A 23,704-nucleotide genomic window follows, 5' to 3' on the forward strand; every position below is an offset into this window, starting at 1 on the left:
AAGATGAGGACATCGAACATTACCTCATGACCTTTGAACGTATCGCACAAGCAGGTAGATGGCCCAGAGAAGATTGGACACTACATTTGGTACCACTCCTCAGTGGGAAGGCACGAGCAGCATATGTTGCGATGGATATAGAGGACACTGCGGATTACGAGCAGGTAAAACGGGTACTTCTACAAAAGTATGAAATTAACGCAGAAACGTATCGACGGCGATTTCGAGATAATGCAGTTAAGGACGGAGAGACGCCCAGGGAGTTACAAGCACGACTAAAGGACCTGTACGACAAGTGGATGATGCCAAAGCAAAAAACAAAAGAAGAAATCGGCGACGCAGTCGTAATGGAACAGTTCCTACAAAGCATCAACCCTGAAATAAGAACATGGATTAAGCAACATACTCTCACTACATCAAGACATGCAGCCGAATTGGCGGAAAACTATAAAGCGGCACGACAACCTAACAGAAGTGTGCAATTAGGACACCCTAGCAGCGCGACCCAGGGTAAGCCCAGAGAAGCTTATAGATCATACGCTAGTCAATATAATATGAGTACTGCAAATAATGCACCACATATGAAAACGAATAGCTACACTAATAGACAGTACACGACACAGCGGCAGACACGAGACAAACCCCCGATAGAATGTCATGCATGTGGACAGAGAGGGCATAAAAGAGCAGTATGTCCGTTACACACAGGCAGTAGTAGCACACGTCTTTGCCATAGACCACATAGTACGATGACGGAATCATCCCTGAACACCGATACAACAGTCTGGGTGAAAATAAGGGGGAAAACGTTTAAAGCTCTAGTGGATTCGGGCTCTAGTCAGACGCTAGTTAGAGAAGAGTGTCTGAACGAGCAAATACCGCTGAATACTGCTACATTAAAAGTACGCTGCATACACGGAGATGAACAGGATTATCAGACAGCGGACGTGAGCATAGACATTAATGACCAGACCTATCTTTTAACGGTAGGAATTGTTAACCAGTCCCCATATCCAGTTATATTGGGCCGAGATATCCCGGTGTTAGCAGAATTGCTACGGGGAGGGAATAACGAAGCTGAAGTAAGAGTAGTGACACGACTACAGGCTAAACTGGCAGCGCAGCAACACGCTGACTTTGGCGAACTGCCATTTCGGGAAACCGAAAGAGTTAAACAGTCCAGAAATGACAGGCGGAAAGCGAAAGTAAGAGGCACGACTGTTAAAGAATGCCTACCTAAACCCTTGATAGTCGACTGGAATGATTTACCTAGCGACATCGCAGATTTACAGAAACGCGATGCGACGTTAAAGTCTGCATTTGAAAAAGCGAAAAACGGAGGTATACGAAGCGACATTAAGGGGCAAGAGCAGTTCGTTATAAAAGACGACAAGCTGTATAGGCGTAATGACAAGGGAGAACAGTTGGTAATACCCAAAAACGTCAGGACAGATATACTGCAATTAGCTCACACGGTACCATGGGCAGGACATCTAGGGCAACAGAAAACATTAGCCCGTATAGCTAGCAGATTTTATTGGCCAGGATTATACACGGACGTAGCGAACTTTTGCAAATCATGTCCGGATTGCCAATTAACCATGCCGATTAAAAAGGGTGACAGAGTACCGTTGATTAGCCTACCCATTATTGATGTTCCATTTACACGGATAGCAATGGACATTGTAGGCCCACTAGAAAGAAGTAGGTCAGGTAATAAATACATTCTAGTAGTGTGTGACTATGCCACACACTACCCAGAAGCCTTCCCACTCAGGAAGATCAAGACTAGACAAATAGTTAATGCGTTAATGCAACTATTTTCCAGAGTAGGCATACCTAGAGACATCGTGACGGACCAAGGCACCAACTTCACATCTAGGCAGATTAAAGAAGTCTTTTCATTACTGGGCATAAAAGGAATTAGGACCACTCCATATCACCCACAGACTGATGGGATGGTCGAAAGGTTTAACAAAACACTGAAGTCGATGCTGCGCAAGTTCGTGTCAGAAAATGGAACGGACTGGGACCAATGGCTCCCATACCTACTCTTTGCGTATCGAGAAGTCCCGCAGTCATCAACTGGATACTCACCATTCGAGTTACTCTATGGCCGCCAGGTGAGGGGACCGTTGGATGTCCTAAGAGAAGCCTGGGAGGGAGACATGCCAAGAGAACAAATGAGCATCTTGTCCTACGTGCTTAAGATGAGAGAGAAGTTGGATAAGATGACAGAGTTGGTAAATGACAATATGGCTAGAGCACAGCAACAGCAAAAAGCCTGGTATGACAAAACATCCAGAAGTCGAAATTTGATGCCAGGCCAAAAAGTATTACTGCTGCTACCAACAGTGGACAACAGCCTATTAGCAAAATGGCATGGACCATACGAGGTCACGAAGAAGATCAATTCAACCACGTACGAATTGTACCTACCTGATAGACGCAAGAAGACACAAACATTCCACATCAATCTACTTCGACCATGGAAGGAAAGGCAGGAGACAGTGGCAGAGCAATTATGGGCCCGAGTTGTCGATGAGGAGGAAGAGACAGAGGAACAGTACTTCCCCACAACATCTGACATGACCATCCCCGATGTAAGCCATCTAACTGCAGGTAAACAGAAAGAATTACAGCAAATTATACCAGAGGCCCTCTTTAGTGCACGGCCGGGACGCACAGAGGTGACACAACATCATATTCGCCTGCGAGCGCCAGAGCCGATTAGACAGACTCACTGCTGAGTGCCAGCACGCCTCATACCACAGTTGAACGAAGAGGTGGAGCACATGTTGGAGTTAGGGGTGATAGAGCCTTCACAAAGCGAATGGTGTAGTCCGGTAGTACTGGTACCTAAGAAGGATGGAGAACTTAGGTTCTGCATTGATTTTTCAAAACTGAACAGCATATCTGCTTTTGATCCTTACCCAATGCCCAGGATTGACGAACTAGTCGAAAGGCTAGGAAAAGCCAAGTACCTGAGCACGTTAGACTTAAGTAAAGGATACTGGCAAATACCTTTAGCTGATTCAGCAAAGGAACTGACTGCGTTTAGATCACCTAGTGGACTATATCAGTTTACTACTATGCCGTTCGGACTCCATGGAGCAGCAGCAACATTTCAGAGAGTCATGGACCAGATACTGCGAGGAGCAGAAGCCTACGTGGCAGCCTACATTGATGATGTAGTCATCTTTAGCTCATCATGGCAGGAACACAGAGACCACCTAGCCGATGTCTTCAACAGAGTCCAAAAGGCTGGATTAACCATCAACGCAAGGAAATGTCAGCTAGCCAAGGCGGAAGTTTCCTATCTCGGATACGTTCTTGGTGGAGGGATCATCAAGCCTCAAGTGGACAAGATCCAAGCAGTGATGGCGTGTCCACCTCCGACAACCAAAAAGAGGGTAAGATCCTTCCTGGGCTTAGCAGGGTGGTATCGTAGGTTTATACCTAACTTTGCCGGGAGGACAGTAGCCCTTACAGAACTTACCCGTAAGAATAATCCCCAGAAGGTCAAATGGACATCTGAGTGTGATGCAGAGTTTAAGGATTTGAAAGCCTGCTTATGCAGAGAACCAATACTGCAGAGTCCGGACTTTAATCAACCCTTCATTGTTCAAACAGACGCATCAGGCGAAGGCCTTGGCGCAGTACTCCTACAAGGGGATGGTCAAGAACGTAGACCAATCTTGTATATCAGTAGGAAACTCTTCCCACGGGAAACGAGATATTCTAGTGTTGAGAAAGAAGGATTGGCAATTAAATGGGCACTAGACACGTTGCGTTATTACTTAATTGGCAATGAGTTCGTCTTGGAGACAGATCATGCAGCCCTGCAATGGATACACAGGATGAAGGATAAGAATGCACGAGTCAGTCGTTGGCATTTATCCTTACAGCCCTTCAGGTTCCAGGTGAAGTACCGAGCAGGGGTACAGAACGTCACCGCGGACTACCTCTCTCGCCACTCAGGGGAGTGATGATCTTAAGGAGGGGGGTGTGTGATGCTGAGACCGGTACGGCATCATCACCAACCTACCTGGTATTACATCAGCCTACTAGGTGAGAGGGGAATACATACCTGATTAGAGATTACCTTGTCAAGACATCGAATCTGTAGACGTATAGACTGATGATGACTTACTAAATTAATTGGTGTGGAGATATTTGTTTTCCAGAAGAGCGTATGCTGCACCTGGGAGAACTTTGATTGGCCCACCCTGATGAGCGGCCTTTTACCTGGAATTCGCCGCGGGAATTTTGGGTATAAAGTGGGGCTGGTAAAAGGGGGAGGGACCGAGAGGAGTGCACTTTAGTTGAAGGCCTGTTGGAAACTTGAGAGAGCTGAAAATAAAGCGACTTTTGATTATAATCGACCGCCTCCAGTCCTCCTTGATACAATTGCCTAAGCCCGCAAGGCTACACTACCACAATCAGTGACAAAGGGCAGCCCTGGCGGAGTCCAACTTCCACCGGGAACTCCTGCTCCATTTGTACAGGGACTGGATAGCCCGTAGCAGTGGGCCCCATACCTTATACTCCAGGAGCACCCCCCAGAGGAATCCCCGAGGGACATGGTCGAATGCCTTCTTCAAATCCACAAAAGAAATGTGGACTGGTTGAGCAAACTCCCTCTAGGACCCTCGCAAGGGTGAAAAACTGGTCCAGTGTTACACGACCAGGACGGAAGCCACATTGTTCCTCTTGTAACTGAGATTCGACTATCGTGCAGACTCTCTTTTCTAGTACCCCTGCATAGACCTTACCGGGGAGGCTGAGGAGTGTGATCCCCCAATAGTTGGAACCACCACCCTGGTTTGCCAGTCCAGAGGCACTGCCCCCGATGTACATGCAATGTTGCAAAAACGTGTCAGCAAGGACAGTCCCACAACATCCAAAACCTTAAGGACCTCAGGGCGGATCTCATCCACCCCCGGAGCCTTGCCGCCAAGGAGTTTCACAACTACCCTGGTCACCTCAGCCCGAGTCCCCCACAGGCCCCCCCAATGATGTAGTAGTGGTGTGATAATAGGGTGACAGTGGTGTGGTTGTAGGGTGGTAGTGGTGTGAGAGTAGGTTGCTAGTGGTGTGGTAATAGGTGGTAGTGGTGTGGTAGTAGGGGTATAATGGTGTGGTAGCGGTGTGGTAGTAGGGTTGTAATGGTTTGGTAGTGGTGTGGTAGTAGGGGTGTAATGGTGTGGTAGCGGTGTGATAATAGGGTGGTAGTAGGGTTGTAATGGTTTGGTAGTGGTGTGGTAGTAGGGGTGTAATGGTGTGGTAGCGGTGTGATAATAGGGTGGTAGTAGGGGTGTAATAGTGTGGTAGTGGTGTGGTAGGGTTGTAATGGTGTGGTAGTGGTGTGGTAATAGGGTGGTAGTAGGGGTGTAATAGTGTGGTAGTGGTGTGGTAGGGTTGTAATGGTGTGGTAGTGGTGTGGTAATAGGGTGGTAGTAGGGGTGTAATAGTGTGGTAGTGGTGTGGTAGGGTTGTAATGGTGTGGTAGTTGTGTGGTAATAGGGTGGTAGTAGGGGTGTAATAGTGTGGTAGTGGTGTGGTAATAGGGTTGTAATAGTGTGGTAGTGGTGTGGTAGGGTTGTAATGGTGTGGTAGTGGTGTGGTAATAGGGTGGTAGTAGGGGTGTAATAGTGTGGTAGTGGTGTGGTAGTAGGGTTGTAATGGTATGGTAGTGGTGTGGTAGTAGGGTTGTAATGGTATGGTAGTGGTGTGGTAGTAGGGTTGTAATGGTGTGGTAGTGGTGTGGTAATAGGGTGGTAGTAGGGTTGTAATGGTGTGGTAATGGGGTAGTAGTAGGGTTATAATGGTGTGGAAGTGGTGTGGTAATAGGGTTGTAATGGTGTGGTAGTGGCTGGTTCACAGCAGTGTTGCTGGTTTTCACACACATCAGTGTCACTGCTGGGTTCAGAGTGCTCCACCTCCTCCAGTGTTCCCATGGCCACAACAAACGCTGAGGAGGACAGACAGTCCCAGTCACTGTGTGGGCTGTGTACAGTTACAAGATGTTTCAAAATCCATATCACGTTCACAGTACATGTAGCAATACAACTGCAATAAAATAACATTTATATGTCCATATAAATGCTTGAGTAATATTTCTTTTATATATTTCCATGATACTATATAATCAATATCATAATCAGAACTCTGATCGGTCACTGGCCTTTCCCTGAGAGTGAGCGCTGATGCAGTTAGTGCCACAGGCCTGCTCCCCGTGGGGCTCTGCGGAGATACTGTGACTGAACATTAGTTACCTGATGAAAGTCAAACTAGAAGCGACTTACCGACGTGCCGTCACTTGAAGATGTATAAGTCGTGCCCGTTGGCAGTTTGAGCCATGCGGTAGGGGTTCAGGAGAGGTGGGAGCGGGGTTGTTCCACTTCAGGTTCTGCCCTCAAGGTGGGTGTAGATAGTTGATGGAGGTTTTATGGGATGTGCTCTGCGGAGTGGTGCGAGAAGGGTGTGTGTGTGTGTGTGTGTGTGAGTGTCCATCCAAGATAGCTGCTTCCATGTAGCATCACGCTCCCACTAAACACACCCGTCGTAACTGCTGTCGATAAAGTGTCGAGAAAATGTCCAGCATGAGCTCTTTTTACAGTTTAATGATCATTATGTGCCTTATTACATCGCTTATTATAACTTAAGCAACCTTAAGTTGCTTTTAAACAAGCGCTACAGCCAGCAGAGTCTATGGCTCACCTTCTGATTGGCTGTAGTTCTCTTATAGGTCTGTACACCGCACTTCACAATAGACTAGTGGACCTGATAACAGCTCAACTTCCATATGTAAAGAACGAATTCATTTTTAAACACTCAGTCAGACCTGAGTGGTTTAATGTAACATCTGAGATCTTTCAAGGAGTTGCTAATACACCAGATATCATTTCTCAGTCAGAAGCGGGTCATAATGTATGAAATATGTGCATTTGATCTGTATTTGGATCTGAGTCTTATACGTCAAAAATGTTAAAGTACCAAACATTAGTTAATATGATTGAAAGCTTAGGATTTAAATGCCAACTGATAGTCCTTGTGTTTGGTAGTCTTGGTCATGTACATAAACTTGCAGTGCGTGGTCTTAGCCTTGGGGGAGTTAGCAAAGGAAAAGCCAAACAGGTGGTGAGATATTGCTCAATCTCAGTAATCATCGGGAGTGTGCACATTTGGAAAAATATTTATTTATCCTTGAAATCTTACTTGAGAAATAAACTGTATGCCATGCTGGATGTTTTTTTTTTTTTAGAAATATTTTGTTTCCTGATTATGTTATTTATTGTATATGGAATCAAATAAAGTACAGTGTGTGAGACAGAACTGCTGCTTGTGTTGCTGTGGTTTTGAGGTTTCCCATATGAGTGATGAGTTATTGTGAGGAGACGGAGAGGGTGGTTCTGTGCGGGACGAGGTTCTGTGATGCTGTACAGTGGTTCGGTGCGGGACGAGGTTCTGTGATGATATAGAGTTGTTCTGTGCGGGACCTTGCAGTTCTTCGGTCCTGTCAACCCTCCATGTAACATTAATATTAATGACCACGTACTCCCTTTTCCCCTCTGCACTCGAACTCTCTTCTCTCCCTCTCTCTTCTCTCCCTCCCTCTTCTCTTGCTCTCTCCATCTCTCATCTATAAACCCTTTGTCGTTCACTCCGTCCTCTCTCTGTCCTTGTGTCAACACCAATATGTGCATCTTCTCTCTCTCTCTCTCTCTCTCTCTCTCTCTCTCTCTCTCTTTCCCCTCTCCCAGGATGACTTCCTCTACAGCGTGTCTGTGATTAGCGGTGTGGTGTGTCTGATTCTGGCCATGCTGAAATGCATGCTGGGTAAAGTCCTTACCAGCAGAGCCCTCATTACTGACGGTACGTAAGAGTGTGGGATGCTGGGGTGGGGGCGGGTGGGTATCTATGACCAACCCAATGTCTTGATTCGCTGTGTTCACTTCAACTGAACCCGCGTCTGTCCCTCCAGTCCAAATGTAGGTAGTCTGGTAGGCAGGTGTGTAAACCGACACGCGAACTCACACATACTTGCTGGTGTGCATCAGAGGTGGGTTTCAGAGGGTTTCTTCCTGACACTGGAGGCCTACATGCAACCCTCCCATCTTCTGGACTGATCCAGTGAATCCAACACCACATTTTCTCTCCTTCTGTGGAGATCAAACCTAATGTTTCAAGTTCTAGACAGAAGAGCTGTTCCACACCAGCAGCTCCTGCGGTTTCATAACCGCACTGCCTGTCTGTGGAGAATCGTAGAGCTTGAAAGCCCCTCACCACAGCAGGCCACAGCTGACACGGGCGCTTTACACTGGGGCTGGAATGGGGATTCTGGCATTGTCACTCTCTTATGCACCTGCGTACGCACACACACACAAACACTGACTCACGTGCAACTAAATCTGTACCTAGTTCACGGCAGTGTGTGAAATTCAACACCTGCTCTGAAGTCCCTTCTTAACCCAGCGTGTACCGCTCCTGCCTTGAGAGTCTCACAATTAGAGGCAGATTAGAGGCAGATTAGTGGCAACGGCCCTGGAGCAAAATGGGGATTAATGAAGGCAGACTGCACACTGGGGATTAAAGAACACTGAAAAAAAGAAAGCATTGGCTCAATGTAATAAAATTGAATTAATCAATCACACAAACTTTTTTTCATTGACTCGATCTAAAAAACTAAATTCATTTAGTCATGAATTTAGTTTTTTGGATTGAGTCAATGAAAAAAAGTTTGTGTGAGCCAATGCTTTATTTTTTTCAGTGAAGGCAGACAGTGGAATGCTATACAAAATGTGTTTCAGGTAGGTTACCAGTGGTAAACACATCATTACATTCCTTTCTGTGTGTGTGTGCGTGTGTGTGTGTGTGTGTACAGGATTTAATTCGCTGGTGGGTGGAATCATGGGTTTCTCCATTCTGATCAGCGCGGAGGTGTTTAAGCACAACCCGAAGGTGTGGTTCCTGGACGGAACCATAGGGGTCCTCATTGGACTCACCATCCTCGCCTACGGGCTTAAGTAAGTGTCCCCCCGGTCTTAGCCAAAGCTCTGACAACCTAGTTTTAGTGTAAAATCTAAGTTTAAGTGATAAATACTACCAGGCTTTGGAAACAAGTCACTTTGGATTAGTTGAGCTAAATTAGTTTAGCATTTCAAATGAACAAACCTGAAAACAACAAACACAAAGAGATGTGTCAGATTAGAGCAAAAAAGAGATGTGTCAGATTAGAGCAAAAATGGGTTGTGCCAGATTAGCGGTTAAATGAGAGGCAGTAGATTAGAGACAATAAGTTTTGATACCATCCATCCGTCTTCTCCAGACTGCTGATCGACATGGTGCCCCGGATGAGACAGACGAGACATTACGAGCGCTTTGAATAGGACCCGCTCCACCCAGCCAAGGGAAGACGCCCCCACACACCCCCACCCATACCCCCACCCAGCACAGTGCCTCACAGGGGGCCGTCTCTCTTACCCCCCGTCGTCATTGTCACCTGGAAAATACCCGCAGAGGAGGAGGATGACGAAGGGCAGGGAGAAGGAGATGTCGTCAGACTTGGCAGCAGGGAACGGAAGCCGTCTGCGCCCGGATCCTGGTGTGGGCGTGTCCCGCAACCCGCATTCTACACCCTACAGTCTGCTTGCTACTCCCTACCATCTACATACTACGTCATGCGTCCTACGTCGTCCCCACATCGTCCCCCACTAAGTAGCCTTAGCACACAGCTGGGTTTGTTTTTGATTACGTCATCTGTGAAAAAGTCAGCACAACTTTTTAGTAATACGTGGTCATGGCTGGGAATATTGGAGATACTACTGAAAAATCATTGTCTTCTGCAGAGAAAGAGACAGACCGACAGACAGAGAGAGAGAGAGAGGCAGACATTCAGATATATTTAGCTCTCATTTCCCTTCAGCTGAACATCTTGGGTGAGGGAGGTTTTGCTGCTACTAGGAAACTCGATCTTTAATTCATCTGGTTATTATTCTCTTCTGGATTAGTGGTAACTGTATTTCGTTAACCCGTGTTGCTAACGTGAGACTTCTACCTCTTCTTCAACATGGTTGTTGTGTGGCGGGTCAATCCTCTAGTTCATAGTTTAGTTAAACCTCCCCAAACAAAACAGCAACATCAAGCACACAAACAGAACTTCACCTCCAGAGAGCAGTGTACTCCCTGCCCAGTGCCATGTCGGAAGACTCATGGCAGAATCCGAATAGCACAAGGATATTAAATTAGAGCAGCACAAACCTTATTTAACCTTGTACATAACAGTCAGTTTAAATATTTACATTAACATGCAGGTTGAAGAAATATGTGGTGGAGAAATATTCAGTTGAAACAAACGTGTATTAATGTAGATTTAATCTTGATGTCTTAATTTATTAATGAATGTCGATGATATTTTGTGCAGGAACTGATAAGGAATAATGTAAATACATACGAGAGATAATTTGCCAATACCAGGGTTAGTAGATGACCATCTATATTAGAGCAGTACTTTTGTGTGTTATAGATTATTTAGAAGCAAGATTTTTATTTTTTGTAGTCTGAAACTATTTGAAATGTATTGTCATTTTAATAGAATTGGAGTGAACACAAGTGTGTGTACAGTAATGTGACTATTCTAGCTGTGGCTAAAGAGATTTGTGTATTAGGGAGCTACAAGAACTGTTAAAGAGTATATTTTCTTGACGGACTTTAGGTGTGTTCCTGGCAAAACCCATAATGAACTTTTACCTTACCATATGGAATCAGTTTAGAGGCCTTTAGTGAAGATACTCAGGTACTCTATTGGTGGACAGAAGAAATGAAGGAAGATCTTCTACAGAGAGTGAAGAAATACACACTTCTCCATCTTGTTTGCTCAGTATTACATATACAACTAGCAGTCTCATGCAACAGAGTTAATTTGTGCCACGTTTTATGGTCTTTCTATCGAAGATATTCACAAGCTTACTGCAGAATAATCAAAGCACATGGCCACTAATTCTAGGTAGTCTAGCATGTTTTAGCAAAAATCCTCTAAGCTGTGCACATGGTTAGGACCTCTGTTCGTGTGGGACGTCCCTTTAAGATGAGCGTAGGGCTAAAGAGATCGACAGTGGAAGCTGAGAACTTCTTACAGTCGGACACGTTCCTGCCAAGTGTACGATTGATGATTGGTGGCACCCAAAGGGGTCGTGCGGTTTCTGCACATATATCACAAACTTACCCTCAACCCCAAGAGGGTGCCAAATTCCTCATTGTGGAGTATTAGTATAAACAGCTGTAATTTTAGCCTTTAAGACTGGATCTTTAAATGTTTAGCTGGAAACCAGTTTTTCGAGCGTCTGATGTAGCAAATATATTCTGTAGTGGAGATGGATGTGCTAGTGATGAGTAGCATTGTGATCTGCATTTTATGCCAACATATTCATTGCTCATCGCTGTAAGCCCGTCCTGTCTGTACAGGCTACTGTATGCACAAGCTAATATTTTCACTGATTTTTGCAGATTGTTTTCGTAGAGGGCACTATAGTGTCGCAGTAGTCTTGGCTGTGGGGTTCTTGGGCCCTGACCGACTCGCCACACAATTTGTCTGCTCAAACATTCATTATGTTATTATTAATTGATCTCTGTGGATTTTTCCGTTGTTTCTATTGCAAGTGAAGCACTCAGACAGGCTGTGCAGGATTGGCCCGATGGCATCACACACACTCACTCACTCACACACACACAGACACACACACACGGCCCCTACCGTACTACTCCAATGTAAACAGGCCGATGGACCAGGATGTGTTGGGAACGTGGTGTTAAGACACACACTGCACAAGTGCTGCTTTCAAGTACAGATATTCACACAAGTTCTGTTGTCACAGAAAAAGGTTTATTGAAAAATAAAGATATATCCTGCTTATTCCAAAACAAGGTAAAGGAAACACATCCGTTTTCCCCTTCATTCTGTTCTCTATTCTCTAACTTTTTAAAATCATTGTCCACATAAAATGTCCCAAAGAAAACGAGAGACCGACAAAGCGTGTGATGTGAACACATTTCCAAAAAGAAGAAGACAAAAACAAACGAAAAGTTCCAGGTTTAGGATCGTCGTTTGAACACATCTCCAACAACACAACAATACTTACCGCAACAAGAAGTACTAGCCTCCATGCCGCCCTAACCCGTTTAATGAAGCTTTATGGGACTGTCTTTACCGAACTATCTTTACCGAACTATCTTTACGGGACCTCTAAGGGACAGCAAAGGGAACCTTTTGTATTTTCAAAGCTGTAAACAAATCCTGACCCTACTAAACTAGATATTCAGTTTTTTTTTTTTTTTAAACCACCACCAAAATGTTTGGCAAATCTATTTTATTCACATTAACTATCCTTTGCTGTTTTGATTAACAGCTTTGACTGCAAACCATCATTCATTTGCACACACAACTAAGATATCTTGCTCTCTCCCTACTTAGACACAAATGTGTCTGCTAAGCATCAGAAGGCACATGATGAACTAAACTGAAAACAGCAGTTTGGCTAATGACCATGATGTCATATACAAACAGAAAGTCCACAAGCTCAAAAGTGAAATAAGTTAGAAATAAGGGCAAAACTCTGAGAGATGCACCTCTATTTACAAATGTGCAAATGCGTAAACAGAAATCTGAAAACAGAAAAACTCCAAACGAGGCTTGTGCTGGATTTTAAAGTAAACAAACAAACAAACCCCACCCCAAAAACTGGTTCAGGACATGGACACCGAGGTCAGAAAAAAAACACAACAGAACCAATTCTGTGTGTTTGTATGTGTGTGTGTGTGTGTTTGTATGTGTGTGTGTGTGTGTGTGTTTGTATGTGTGTTTGCGAGGGGAGGAATAATACAATGTGCTCTGGATCAAATCCAAAAAGTTAAAACCCAAGTAGCTTTCAAATGTTCAAAACCTCTACAGGAAACTGGCCCACCAGACTCCACCTGGAATTCTAACAGGAGCTTAAAGGTACTGTGTGCAGTTTTGTCCCCCAGTGTCATGTACAGAAGTTCCCTGGACAACCACAAACTTTAAATTATTCTGATAAATAATATTTCCCTCTGCAAAGAAAATAATTTCTCTATAAATAAAAATAAAATTAAGTCACCAGACAGGTAAAAGATCTACATATAAAATAAATTAAAAAAACGAACAATTCTGAACATTTTTACAGTGTTATATCTGGTGCCAGGTTAACAGTAAATATGTTACGATAGTGCATTTTCAGTTCAAACAAAACAAAAGGGTTAGGATGCTTTTGATGTTTTGCCGGAAAATTAGGAAGTCAGAATTCAGAACAAAAGTTAAAAACACCCAGAGAAGAGGGTTTTTAAGGATGTTAAAGTGGTGATCCTTTCCTACAATATGTACACATGTACAGTTTTCAATGTTTTAGAGAAGTATACCCCCAAACGTTTATCTGTATAATTTCAACACGATTCTTTTAATGGTCATAAAGCCATGTGAAGATGGGGGTGTGTGTGAGTTTGAACCACAAAGCATTTGTAATACCTTTACATGGATTTAAAATTGTTTCAAACAAAGCAGGTCCTCTGCCCACATGGTCATAGAAATTCGAGTTCACCATAATATCCTCTTCCTGAGTCACCAAGTGCGCACACACACACACACACACACGGTGGGGGTGGGGGGGTGGGGGGTCAGTCCTGTCTAGGCAGGTTGGTCCTGGGTCCTGTTAGGACATCAGGTAGAGAGAGAGGTGAGAGAAAGAAAGAGGTGAGAAAGAAAGAGAGAGAGAGAGAGAGAGAGAGAGAGGGGAGAGCACACTGCAGTATCACCTTCAGAAACACAGGGGGCGCTGGAGATTCCCTACATGCCTCCATGAATTTCAGGCCATTTCAATCTCTTCAGAAATGTGGAAATACAAGAACTATGAACTATGAACAGCGTCTCCTCTCCTCTCTCCTTTCATTTCCTATGGTCTCTCCTCTCTTTTTACCGTGTTCAGTTTAACCCAGAACACACACACACACTCACACACACACACACACACACACACACACACACACACACACACACACAATTCCAGGAAGTATGCACGCACGTGCATATTAACAGAGTCTCTCCGCTCCCTTCACCAAAGAGGCAAGTGTGTGTGTGATGACCGTGTACGTGAGCTCTTCAACTGAGGACCAGTGACTGTGAAATCCAGGACTGGATTTGGATCAGGGAGTCGGTTCCAGTGCCTGTGCAGTTCCAGGAGACGCACTGCTGTCCTTATGGTCGTGGGCGGAGCCGGCCAGGAGTTCTGGGCGGAGCCGGCCAGCCGTTCTGGGCGGGGCCGGCCAGCCGTTCTGGGCAGAGTCGGCCAGCCGTTCTGGGCGGAGTCGGCCAGCTGTTCTGGGCGGAGCTGTGAGAGCTCGAACAAGCGCAACAATGTTCCCAATCACCAACACACACTCACCGAGCGACATCCAACGGCGTATTTGAGCGGCGTCCCCTCGGCGTGCGGCCCTGTCGGGCAGTGTGTGTTATAAGCAGTCCCTGCAGAGGGCCACCTGGCCCTTCATGTAGTCCCTGCAGGGACACACCCTCTGCAGGGAGGAGTGGGCCCCCGCACAGCTGAAGAGCAGCAGGTCCGACTGCAGCACGCAGTGGTGAGCGGACGCGCTGTACGCCGGGACCACGATGTCCCCCGCGCTCTCCACCGTCCTGCAGTCCACGCCGAACCTTCGCGGGGGAGACGTGGTGGTGGTGGTGGAGAGAGGTGGAGAGGGGGACGCACGAATGGGAGAGAGAGACAGATGGAGGTCAGAGGAGCAACTTCCACAACTCAACCGTATTGCCCCCTTATGGCATGAAGGGGGAATTATAGTGAGGAATAAAACACAAATAAGGTCCATCAAAGTAACACTGCCCTCTGCTGGCCAGTGCAGATATGGGAGATTTGTGTTTGGAAAACTACTGCAGTAACTACTTTTGGATCATGTGTATGTAGAATATTTCAGTGTGTGTGTGTGTGTGTGTGTGTGTATGTAGAATATTTCAGTCTGTGTGTGTGTGTATGTAGAATATTTCAGTGTGTGTGTGTGTGTGTGTGTGTGTGTATGTAGAATATTTCAGTCTGTGTGTGTGTGTGTATGTAGAATATTTCAGTCTGTGTGTGTGTGTATGTAGAATATTTCAGTCTGTGTGTGTGTATGTAGAATATTTCAGTGTGTGTGTGTGTGTGTGTGTGTGTATGTGTGTGTGTGTGTGTGTGTGTGTGTGTGTGTGTGTGTGTACTCTTACTTGGCCAGGTCTTTGTCTTTGTTGAGGTGCTGGAAGAAGGAAGGTTCACAAATGAGCTGCTCCTCCTGACACACCTGCTTACAGGACCTGCCTGCTGGGGCCAGACGCACCTGTAGCGCTGCCAGTGGGGGCCACATCACCTGACCGTGACAGAAGTCCTACGGGGGGGGGGGGGGGAGAGAGAGAGAGAGAGAGAGAGAGAGAGAGAGAGAGAGAGAGAGAGAGAGAGAGAGAGAGAGAGGGGAAGTGAGTGTCATCACTGCTCTATCCTCCCACCCCCCACAAGTTTAATGTCATATCCTAACCCAGAATGAGACACACAGCCAAGAAACACCATGAACACACACAGCAAATGCTACATGCGCCACGCACGCACACACACACACACACACACACACACACACACACACACACACACACACACACACATATGCATATCCTGAGACACGCCCCCACACACATCCTGAACAGGTGTACCTGGTTCTCTATGAAGGCGTTGACTCTCTGCAGCATGCCTTCACAGGTGAACTCGTAGGGTAGATACGGCTCGATCTGACCACACACACACACACACACACACTGTAACAGTGCATTGGGTAGTATACTAGAAGCATAATTGCTAACATTTACTGTAGTTACATGTCTATAAGTGTGTGTGTGGTAAATGTATACATGTATGTAAGCGTGTGCACTAGTGTTGTCAAAAAAATCGATATATCGATACGTATCGATACTGAACATTCTGAAACGGTACAATACTCGTTTCCCTTAAGTATCGATTCTTTTTACATAAAATGCGCTTTCGTTTGACCCACCCAAGCTGCCGTAATGCACAGGACAGTTTGTAATGCTAATATGGCAGCTAAAGCAAACGCAGTGCTGTTGGATTCGAAGCAGATACAGATGGAAAACTGAAGGACATGAACAAGCCCGTTTGCAAGCGGTGCTTTTGGAACATTTCAACGTAGAGCGCTAAAGCCTGGTTAAGTGACCATAGCGCTCGACTCCGCGCGCACCTCGCGCGAACCTCCGCGAGCGGTGGAGGCTTTATACTTTCTGCTTTGCAGTGTTGTCCGAAACTATATGTGGTAGTATAAAAGAAACACCCCTCAAAACAGGGGAATGAACACTTACCTGATGAATTTTAATGCTGCTTTGTGTTTCAGGTTTGAAAAGTGCTGCAATTTAGGCTAAAGTACTTGAAAATGTTGAACTTGTAACTACTTCGTTTCACAACAAATATCTGTCTGACTGAACAGTTTTCATGTATTACATTAACAAATACGAGCCTCTTGTAATTCCAGGATGAAACATGAGAGAACGTGAAGACGTTAAGATTGGGCGTTTTGAAAATAAACAACCATTAAATAATGTGATTAAAAGCGCAATATTTCGAATCATTTCGAGTATATGTATAAATATTTAACTTAAGTTTAACGTGCTGGGAAATATTCGTACAAGCGCTTGAATTGAACCCTGCAAACATGACTTTGTTCATTGCGCTGAGGCGCGGTGCGCGCGAAGTTACAAAATTCGAGAGGTGCACGACCTCGTGTGCGCCGCGCTTCAGCGCGATGAACAAAGTCATGTTTGCAGGGTTCATACACCTTGTGGAATTCAAACACTTGTATGTCACTTTCAAGGTCCATTTCAATATTTCCCAGCACGAGCAAAGACACTTTGTCAGACGTTCAAAAGACGTCCACTGAAAAGCCAGAATGAAAGTTTTAGCGACGTCTTTTTTAAACGTCTATTACTGCCGTTCAGTTGCAGTTTTTGCACGTCCTGACATCCAATAAAGGTCCTAGTCAAACGTTCAGATAGAAAACTCGTCATAGACGTTCATGTTAAGTTAAAAGGTTAAGGTCCTAGTCACACTGTCAGATTTTGAACCAGTTTTGAACATCCACCAAAAATGGGTCTGGACTGACCGACGTCATACAGACTTGATTTTAACGTCTTTCTGACGTCGCATGTTTGTTGGGATAAGTTAAATATTTATACATGTACTCGAAATTATTCGTTTTTTTATCACATTATTTAATGGTTGTTTATTTTCAAAACGCCCAATCGTAACGTCTTCACGTTCTCTCATGTTTCATCCTGGAATTACAAGATGCTCGTATTTGTTAACACAAAAGAACTGTTCAGTCAGACAGATATTTGTTGTGAAATGAAGTTACAATTTCAAGCATTTTCAAACACAAAGCAACATTCATTTGTTTGTTTATAAAAAAAAATAAAAAGGCTTTAAAACGGAAATTAGCACCGTATCTGACTTTGGTATCGAAAATGGTATCGAATTTCAATATTTTTTTAAGTATCGTATCGAAGTTGTAATTCTTAGTATCGTGACAAGCCTAGTGTGCACACACACATGTGAGAGAAAGTTTGTTAGTGTTTGTGTACCTGAAAGCTCTGTGTGTGTGTGTGTGTGTGTGTGTGTGTGTGTGTGTGTGTGTGTGTGTGTGTGTGTGTGTGTCTACCTTCTGACTGACGATAGCTCTGAGAGCTCTATCCACCTCTGAAGGGTTGTCGATGTCCACAGTCCACACATGTGGTTGGCCAATGTACACCTCAGCATACGGGTGCTGGGAGGTTAGCTAGAGTTAACACACACACACACACACACACACACACACAGATACACACATGAGTACATACATGCAGAAACACATGCGCGCACACACACACACACCGTAAGCCCTACCCACATTATAATATATACAATTGTTTTAAGACAACTTCTGGATGTTTTTTATAGATATAAAACAAGTCCCTAACAAACCATGACAATGCCATCATCTACACGTGTGTGTGTGTGTGTATGCATGACCTGGGCCTCCATCAGAGTGAGACGTGTGTGTGTGTGTGTGTGTGTGTGTGAGTGAGAGAGACACCTGGGCCTCCATCAGAGTGAGACGTACGTGTGTGTGTGTGTGTGTGTGTGTGTGTGTGTGTGTGTGTGTGTGTGTGAGAGAGAGAGAGAGAGAGAGAGAGAGAGAGAGAGAGAGAGAGAGAGAGAGAGAGAGAGAGAGAGAGAGAGAGAGAGAGAGAGAGAGAGACGTGTGTGTGTGTGTGTGAGAGAGAGACACACAGAGAGAGACGTGTGTGCGTGTGTGTGTGTGAGAGAGAGAGAGAGAGACGTGTGTGTGTGTGTGTGTGTGTGAGAGAGAGACACAGAGAGAGACGTGTGTGCGTGTGAGAGAGAAACACCTGGGCCTCCATCAGAGTGATGTACATGTCAGCCAAGTGTGTGAAACACTCCTTTCTCTCTCTCAAAGTAGGCTGTGTGCACGAGAAACATTCACATTGTGTGTGTGTGTGTGTGCGTGCATGCGAGAGACAGAGAGAGAGAGAAAAAAAAACACACTCTAATAAAAGTTGCATGTGTGTGTGAAACACCCATACTTCTATCAGTGTTTATTTTTATTTCGTGTGTGTGTGTGTGTGTGTGTGTGTGTGTGGGACGTCCACCTCTCTCAGAGTGGGCTTGCCCTTGAAGAAGTCTGTGTTTTTGCTGCTCTTGGGTGGATTAAATTTCGGATTCAGGAATGCGCAGCCATTGGCTATAGCCTCCAGAGGGGCGGGGCCTTCGTAGGGGAAAGACAGTCCCACGAACAACTGAAAGAATGGATGTCAGAAACAACAATATTACAATGTGGCAAATATTCACATTCCACACTGTGCCAGCAGCCCTTGAGCGGAGCAGTGATCCTCAAACAAGCTGGATGTGTGTAGATTAAAGGAATAGTCCAGTGGAGTTGGAGATATGAGGACTGAAGTCTAATGAGGACCACTGGGCCCAGTTCTCCTCTTTGGGACCGACTGTCTGTCCATAGCACAGTGAGGCATGCAGAACTCTCCTTTAACACCAGTGTAGTAATGAGCTGGAACTACAGCCTGGGCAGTAATGAGCTGTATGGGTAATAAACGTGTGTGTGTGTGTGTGTGTGTGTGTGTGTGCGTGCGTGTGTGTGTGCGTGCGTGCGTGCGTGCGTGCGTGCGTGCGCGCGCGTGCGTGTGTGTGTTGTTTATGTTCCACACAGCTTCACTACCTAAACCTTTGTGACAAATGTTAATTACAAAATGAATGTATTTTTTTCAAATGAACCCAAGACAACATGTACATTTAATGAGAAACCCTTAGATAGTTTGGAGGCACTGATGACGTTGGTTAACAGCACGGAGAAAAACCACCAGAGACTACAACACAAAATGCTACCAAAGGCAGACGGGCGTCTCCTCCTGAGCTCAGAGACTGGGTCTAGACCCCAGGCCCATCACACGACCCGTCTCACACAACACTCTTATTCAGCACACGGGCTTCAACAAATATTTGCGAAGGCTCAGATCGTGCTTGTGTGTGTGTGTTTGTGTTTGGGGGGGTGTTTAAGGAGGTGGCCACAATCGCCCATTTGTGGGGGCACTGTGCTGCCCTACTCCGCACACAAAGCGGGCCCTGTGCTGTACTGGACAGATGACTGTGCGTCCCCACACCAGCCAATACAGTGAGGAACATCAGGGCACACACACACACACACACACACACACACACACACACACACACACACACACACACACACACACACACACACACACACACACACACACACACACACACACACACACACACACACACACACACACAAAATCAGATTACAAATACATTAGCAATGATTCCCAAGTGTTGCACACATAAGCCGTGCCAATCAGACTAACATTTACAGTAATTCCCCATTTAGCATTTATCTATAAGTCTATAGCCGGCAAGCCTGTGTCTCTGAGAATCACCACACACAGGCTTAATAAACACATTGAGCCAGCAGGGGGCAGTAGAGATCCACCACAGACACAGAGGAGGTGTGAAGACAAAGACAAGAAACAGGTGCTATTAATAGCGGTCTGTGCCACTTGGTCTATGACAGTTACAGCGAAGTGGAGAATATTCTACTGAAGCTGACAGGAACCAGGACACAGCACACGCGTACATACTCCACACGGGAGGGTGACGGGCCCGGCGCCGGTTCTGATGCTTCAATAAACGCGTGTGACATCTAAATAACACATGATGGACGTGTATGATCAACAGAACAGCGCTGGGTTCTGTAGCTGAAGCCTTCTGGGGCCTTGAGGAACGGTGGGGTTTTGTTGTTGTTTTAAAGAAAAAAGCTGTAGTGTCCTTTAGTTAGCAAAAGGTGCTATGGATAATAATAATAATAATAATAATAATAATAATAATATATTGTAAGAAGGGGATTGTGTAAATCACCAAGGCAACCATGCCTCAGAGTTGGAGTGACTGCCCATTACATCATCCACACTTGAGTGACGCATCACATGAGGTCATCACGCCTGGTGTGTCTCCACTCGAGAGAAAATGGTGTGAAGGACAATTTATGATGGAGAGAGAGAGAGAGAGGGGGATGAGAAAAGAGGGAGACAGAGAAAAGAGAGAGGGTCAGGGCAGACACTGAGAGGAAGGAGGGAGAGGCAGAGAGAGAGAGAGAGAGAGAGAGAGAGAGAGAGAGAGAGAGAGAGAGAGACGGCAAGAGTGAGAGAAGACAACGAGGATGTGGGTGTAATAGTTCTTGCATTTTCATTTCCTTCTTCTGCTATGTAAATGAGACTAAGCAGTAGCCCAGCTCATACTCATACATTTGAAGACATTTGCATACGGATTTGCATAGTATATAATTCACAGGTTGATTCTCAAGTGGCAGAACTCGCCGACTTCATATGAGGTTCTCACGTTGGAAGGAAACTGCAGTGTGGTATGAATGGTGCACTTTGTAACATCTGCTGGCTAAATAACAGGAAGTAACCTTCATGCCGCTGTCTCCTTCACCAGGCCAATCAAGCTGCCGTCTCACACCAGCAACACACACGTGCACAGCTGCAACGCACAAGAGCTACTTCCGATGGTTTTGTGAGGCCCGCAGGAGTAATAGGAACATGGTGGATCTCAGGGGCTTACACACCTAGGCCTTCATCACCAACACAGCTGAAGCTCTAGCACCATCTAGATGAAGAACCACCATCAGCACCAAACTACAGCTTATAACGTACAACATCTAGTGGAGATTAAGCCGGGTACCATTGGCCACCTACACGCAGAAGCCTCCTGAAAGCAGGATTTGATTTGTTGAATCATTTATTAAACTATATATTAAACTATCTTTTTTTGGGTCTAATTTTTGCTTGCAAAAAGTTCAACCTGCCAGCGTGCTGCTTTCAAACGCTCCACTCTCTGCTGGCGCTGTACGGGCCGTTTCCATGGAATCATTCAGCGTATTTTTAAGAGCGAGTCAATAGAATCGGGCTCTGAAGCACTTTGAATTGCCGTTGTGCGTGAAAGGTGCTACATAATAACCCTGCCTTGCCTCGGATACACCCGACACGCACAACCACTGCTCGACATCGCATTACATGCATTTTTGGTTGAATAAAATAAACAGACTTGTTACTTTTTCAAAGTTTTTTGTGTGATAGCTCAGATTTATTGTATTTTTATTGTACTGTATATATATCGGTGGTTAAGGCACTTGACGAGTAATCAGAACGATGCCAGTTCAAGCCTCACCACTGCCAACTGTACTCGTACACAATTGTATGTGTCTTTGGATAAGAACGTCAGCTAAATGTCGTAGACGTGGGTTGCTCTCTTGGACCCGCATACAGAACGTTCAAGCCCCGCCCCTAAATTGGGCACATAATGCACACACAGACCTTGTGATGGGTAAAGCCCCTCCCCTATGGTTTTCTGACTGAATCTTGTCGGATCATGACTTAATCGTCAACTCCTTCAACGGAGTGAGTTATTTTGCAGTGAAGACCGAGTAGCTATTCGGCAGCCACCGAGCTGGCTGTGTGTCTAAGCTTATAGGTTCAATTACGTCCTGAAGGAAAACACAAAACCCACCATCCCATCAGCATGCACCAATGAGCCCGACCTCTTACACGTGTATTACTATAATTCTCTCTGCATGTACCATTATGTTCAACTCTGATGCTCTTAAATAGCAGGCTGTGTGCTCATTGGAATATTATAGCCACGCCCCCAACGTGGCCACATATCACTGATCAAACAATCTGGTTGTTTTTAGTTTTTATGCTGTGTTTTTGAAATTGAATACTTCCTGAATTTTTTATAAGCACTCCAGTATCGTACAAACATTCGAATATAATAAATTGTTTTCTGAGAAGCAAGCTGCAGAGGTTATAAATAAATTAATCAAGTCCTTCTCTGAGATTTTCCCAGGAAACGTTGGCGTGTGCGCAGCGTTCGTAGTGGACTTCAGGAAGCGGAGATGTCTGATCTTGTGGAGTGTCTGATTCCAGCGTCCTTTGAGGCTACTGCACTGGGAACCGGCTCCATTTACAGCAAGATGGGCATCGGTCCAGGTTGAAAAAAAGCATTAGGCACCTCAGTGTGAGTGTGTGTGTGTCACATACCTTGGTCTCCCGCAGGAGGAACTGCAGGTCTCTTCCACTGAGGATGCCGTGGTTCTTGACGTATTCGGGCAGGTGCACGGTGCTGGTGCCGTGGACGGTGCCATGGACCTCCATGTAGGAGTGGATGATGTCCAGGTACTTCTTCTTATCCTGTTGATGAGCAGAGGCCACGCTGGTAAACAACCCCCCACGGTGGTAAACAACAAACCCCCTCACTGGTAAACAACAAACCCCCACGCAAAAACAAGACCAACAGCTCACAGTCCCAACAAACAGCTCCCCCACTAAAGGTAACAGCCACTGGAAAGAACGTCGCACAAAGTCGCAGTGGGCATATACAGCACACCACAAGCCCAAAATAACGACACAACACACACAACAAACACGCACACAAGCGATCACAAAAAGGCCTACAAAGCCAACTCCATAAAAACAGGCCAAGACATTTCCATGTCTAGAGACGGAGAAAAACTACATTTGAGAAAGCAATTAACACGAGAAGTATCACAGTGGTATCGCAAACATACATGACCGAATAGGTTGGACCTGGACCGAATACAACATGATTTTTGTACTGAATCAAACGCGCGATTCGTGGATTAAATGAAACGCGAGATGCCTACACTGAATCAAACACATAATTCCCCTGAATCACCACGACTCTCAAAACAGAATCAAACACGGTTCTGGAAGCAAATTACGATTCAGTCGGATTCCTGAATCGTTTAAACTCTAGAGTGCGGTAAAGAAACAACTCTCCCTAAACGGGGAGTTTGCCGGGCGTACGGGCGACATGCGGAGGGAGGCAGTGAGACCCTGGAGACATCGGCGTCTCAGAGTGTGACGGACAGAAAGGAGAAGCAATTACCCACTTCTCTCCATTGAGCTGCAGTGAGACTGCCATCCCCAGACAGATCTTATCAGTGCAATCAGAGAGATGTGTGTGTGATGCCACACGCGCACACACAC

At 45.4% G+C, this 23,704-nt stretch overlaps 2 protein-coding genes across 2 annotated transcripts in view; one reads left to right on the plus strand and one right to left on the minus strand.

Annotated features, from left to right (window-relative positions):
- The window catches only part of tmem163b (transmembrane protein 163b), a 40,228-nt gene extending 28,359 nt beyond the window's left edge, over nucleotides 1-11,869 (plus strand). Inside the window, exons 6-8 of the mRNA XM_077021858.1 lie at nucleotides 7,767-7,878; nucleotides 8,888-9,029; nucleotides 9,332-11,869. Of these exons, the coding sequence (XP_076877973.1) occupies nucleotides 7,767-7,878; nucleotides 8,888-9,029; nucleotides 9,332-9,392 (315 nt within the window). The 3' untranslated portion in view covers nucleotides 9,393-11,869. The remainder of the gene's footprint in view (nucleotides 1-7,766; nucleotides 7,879-8,887; nucleotides 9,030-9,331) is intronic.
- A 388-nt stretch (nucleotides 11,870-12,257) lies between these two features.
- mgat5 (alpha-1,6-mannosylglycoprotein 6-beta-N-acetylglucosaminyltransferase) overlaps nucleotides 12,258-23,704 on the minus strand; it is a 57,837-nt gene continuing 46,390 nt past the window's right edge. The window contains exons 12-17 of the mRNA XM_077023218.1: nucleotides 22,736-22,885; nucleotides 18,758-18,904; nucleotides 17,767-17,883; nucleotides 15,758-15,832; nucleotides 15,281-15,438; nucleotides 12,258-14,719 (exon numbers count right to left, since the gene is read on the minus strand). Of these exons, the coding sequence (XP_076879333.1) occupies nucleotides 14,521-14,719; nucleotides 15,281-15,438; nucleotides 15,758-15,832; nucleotides 17,767-17,883; nucleotides 18,758-18,904; nucleotides 22,736-22,885 (846 nt within the window). The 3' untranslated portion in view covers nucleotides 12,258-14,520. The remainder of the gene's footprint in view (nucleotides 14,720-15,280; nucleotides 15,439-15,757; nucleotides 15,833-17,766; nucleotides 17,884-18,757; nucleotides 18,905-22,735; nucleotides 22,886-23,704) is intronic.

The sequence above is a fragment of the Brachyhypopomus gauderio genome, chromosome 1 (genome assembly GCF_052324685.1).
Source record: "Brachyhypopomus gauderio isolate BG-103 chromosome 1, BGAUD_0.2, whole genome shotgun sequence".
Lineage (NCBI taxonomy): Eukaryota > Metazoa > Chordata > Actinopteri > Gymnotiformes > Hypopomidae > Brachyhypopomus > Brachyhypopomus gauderio.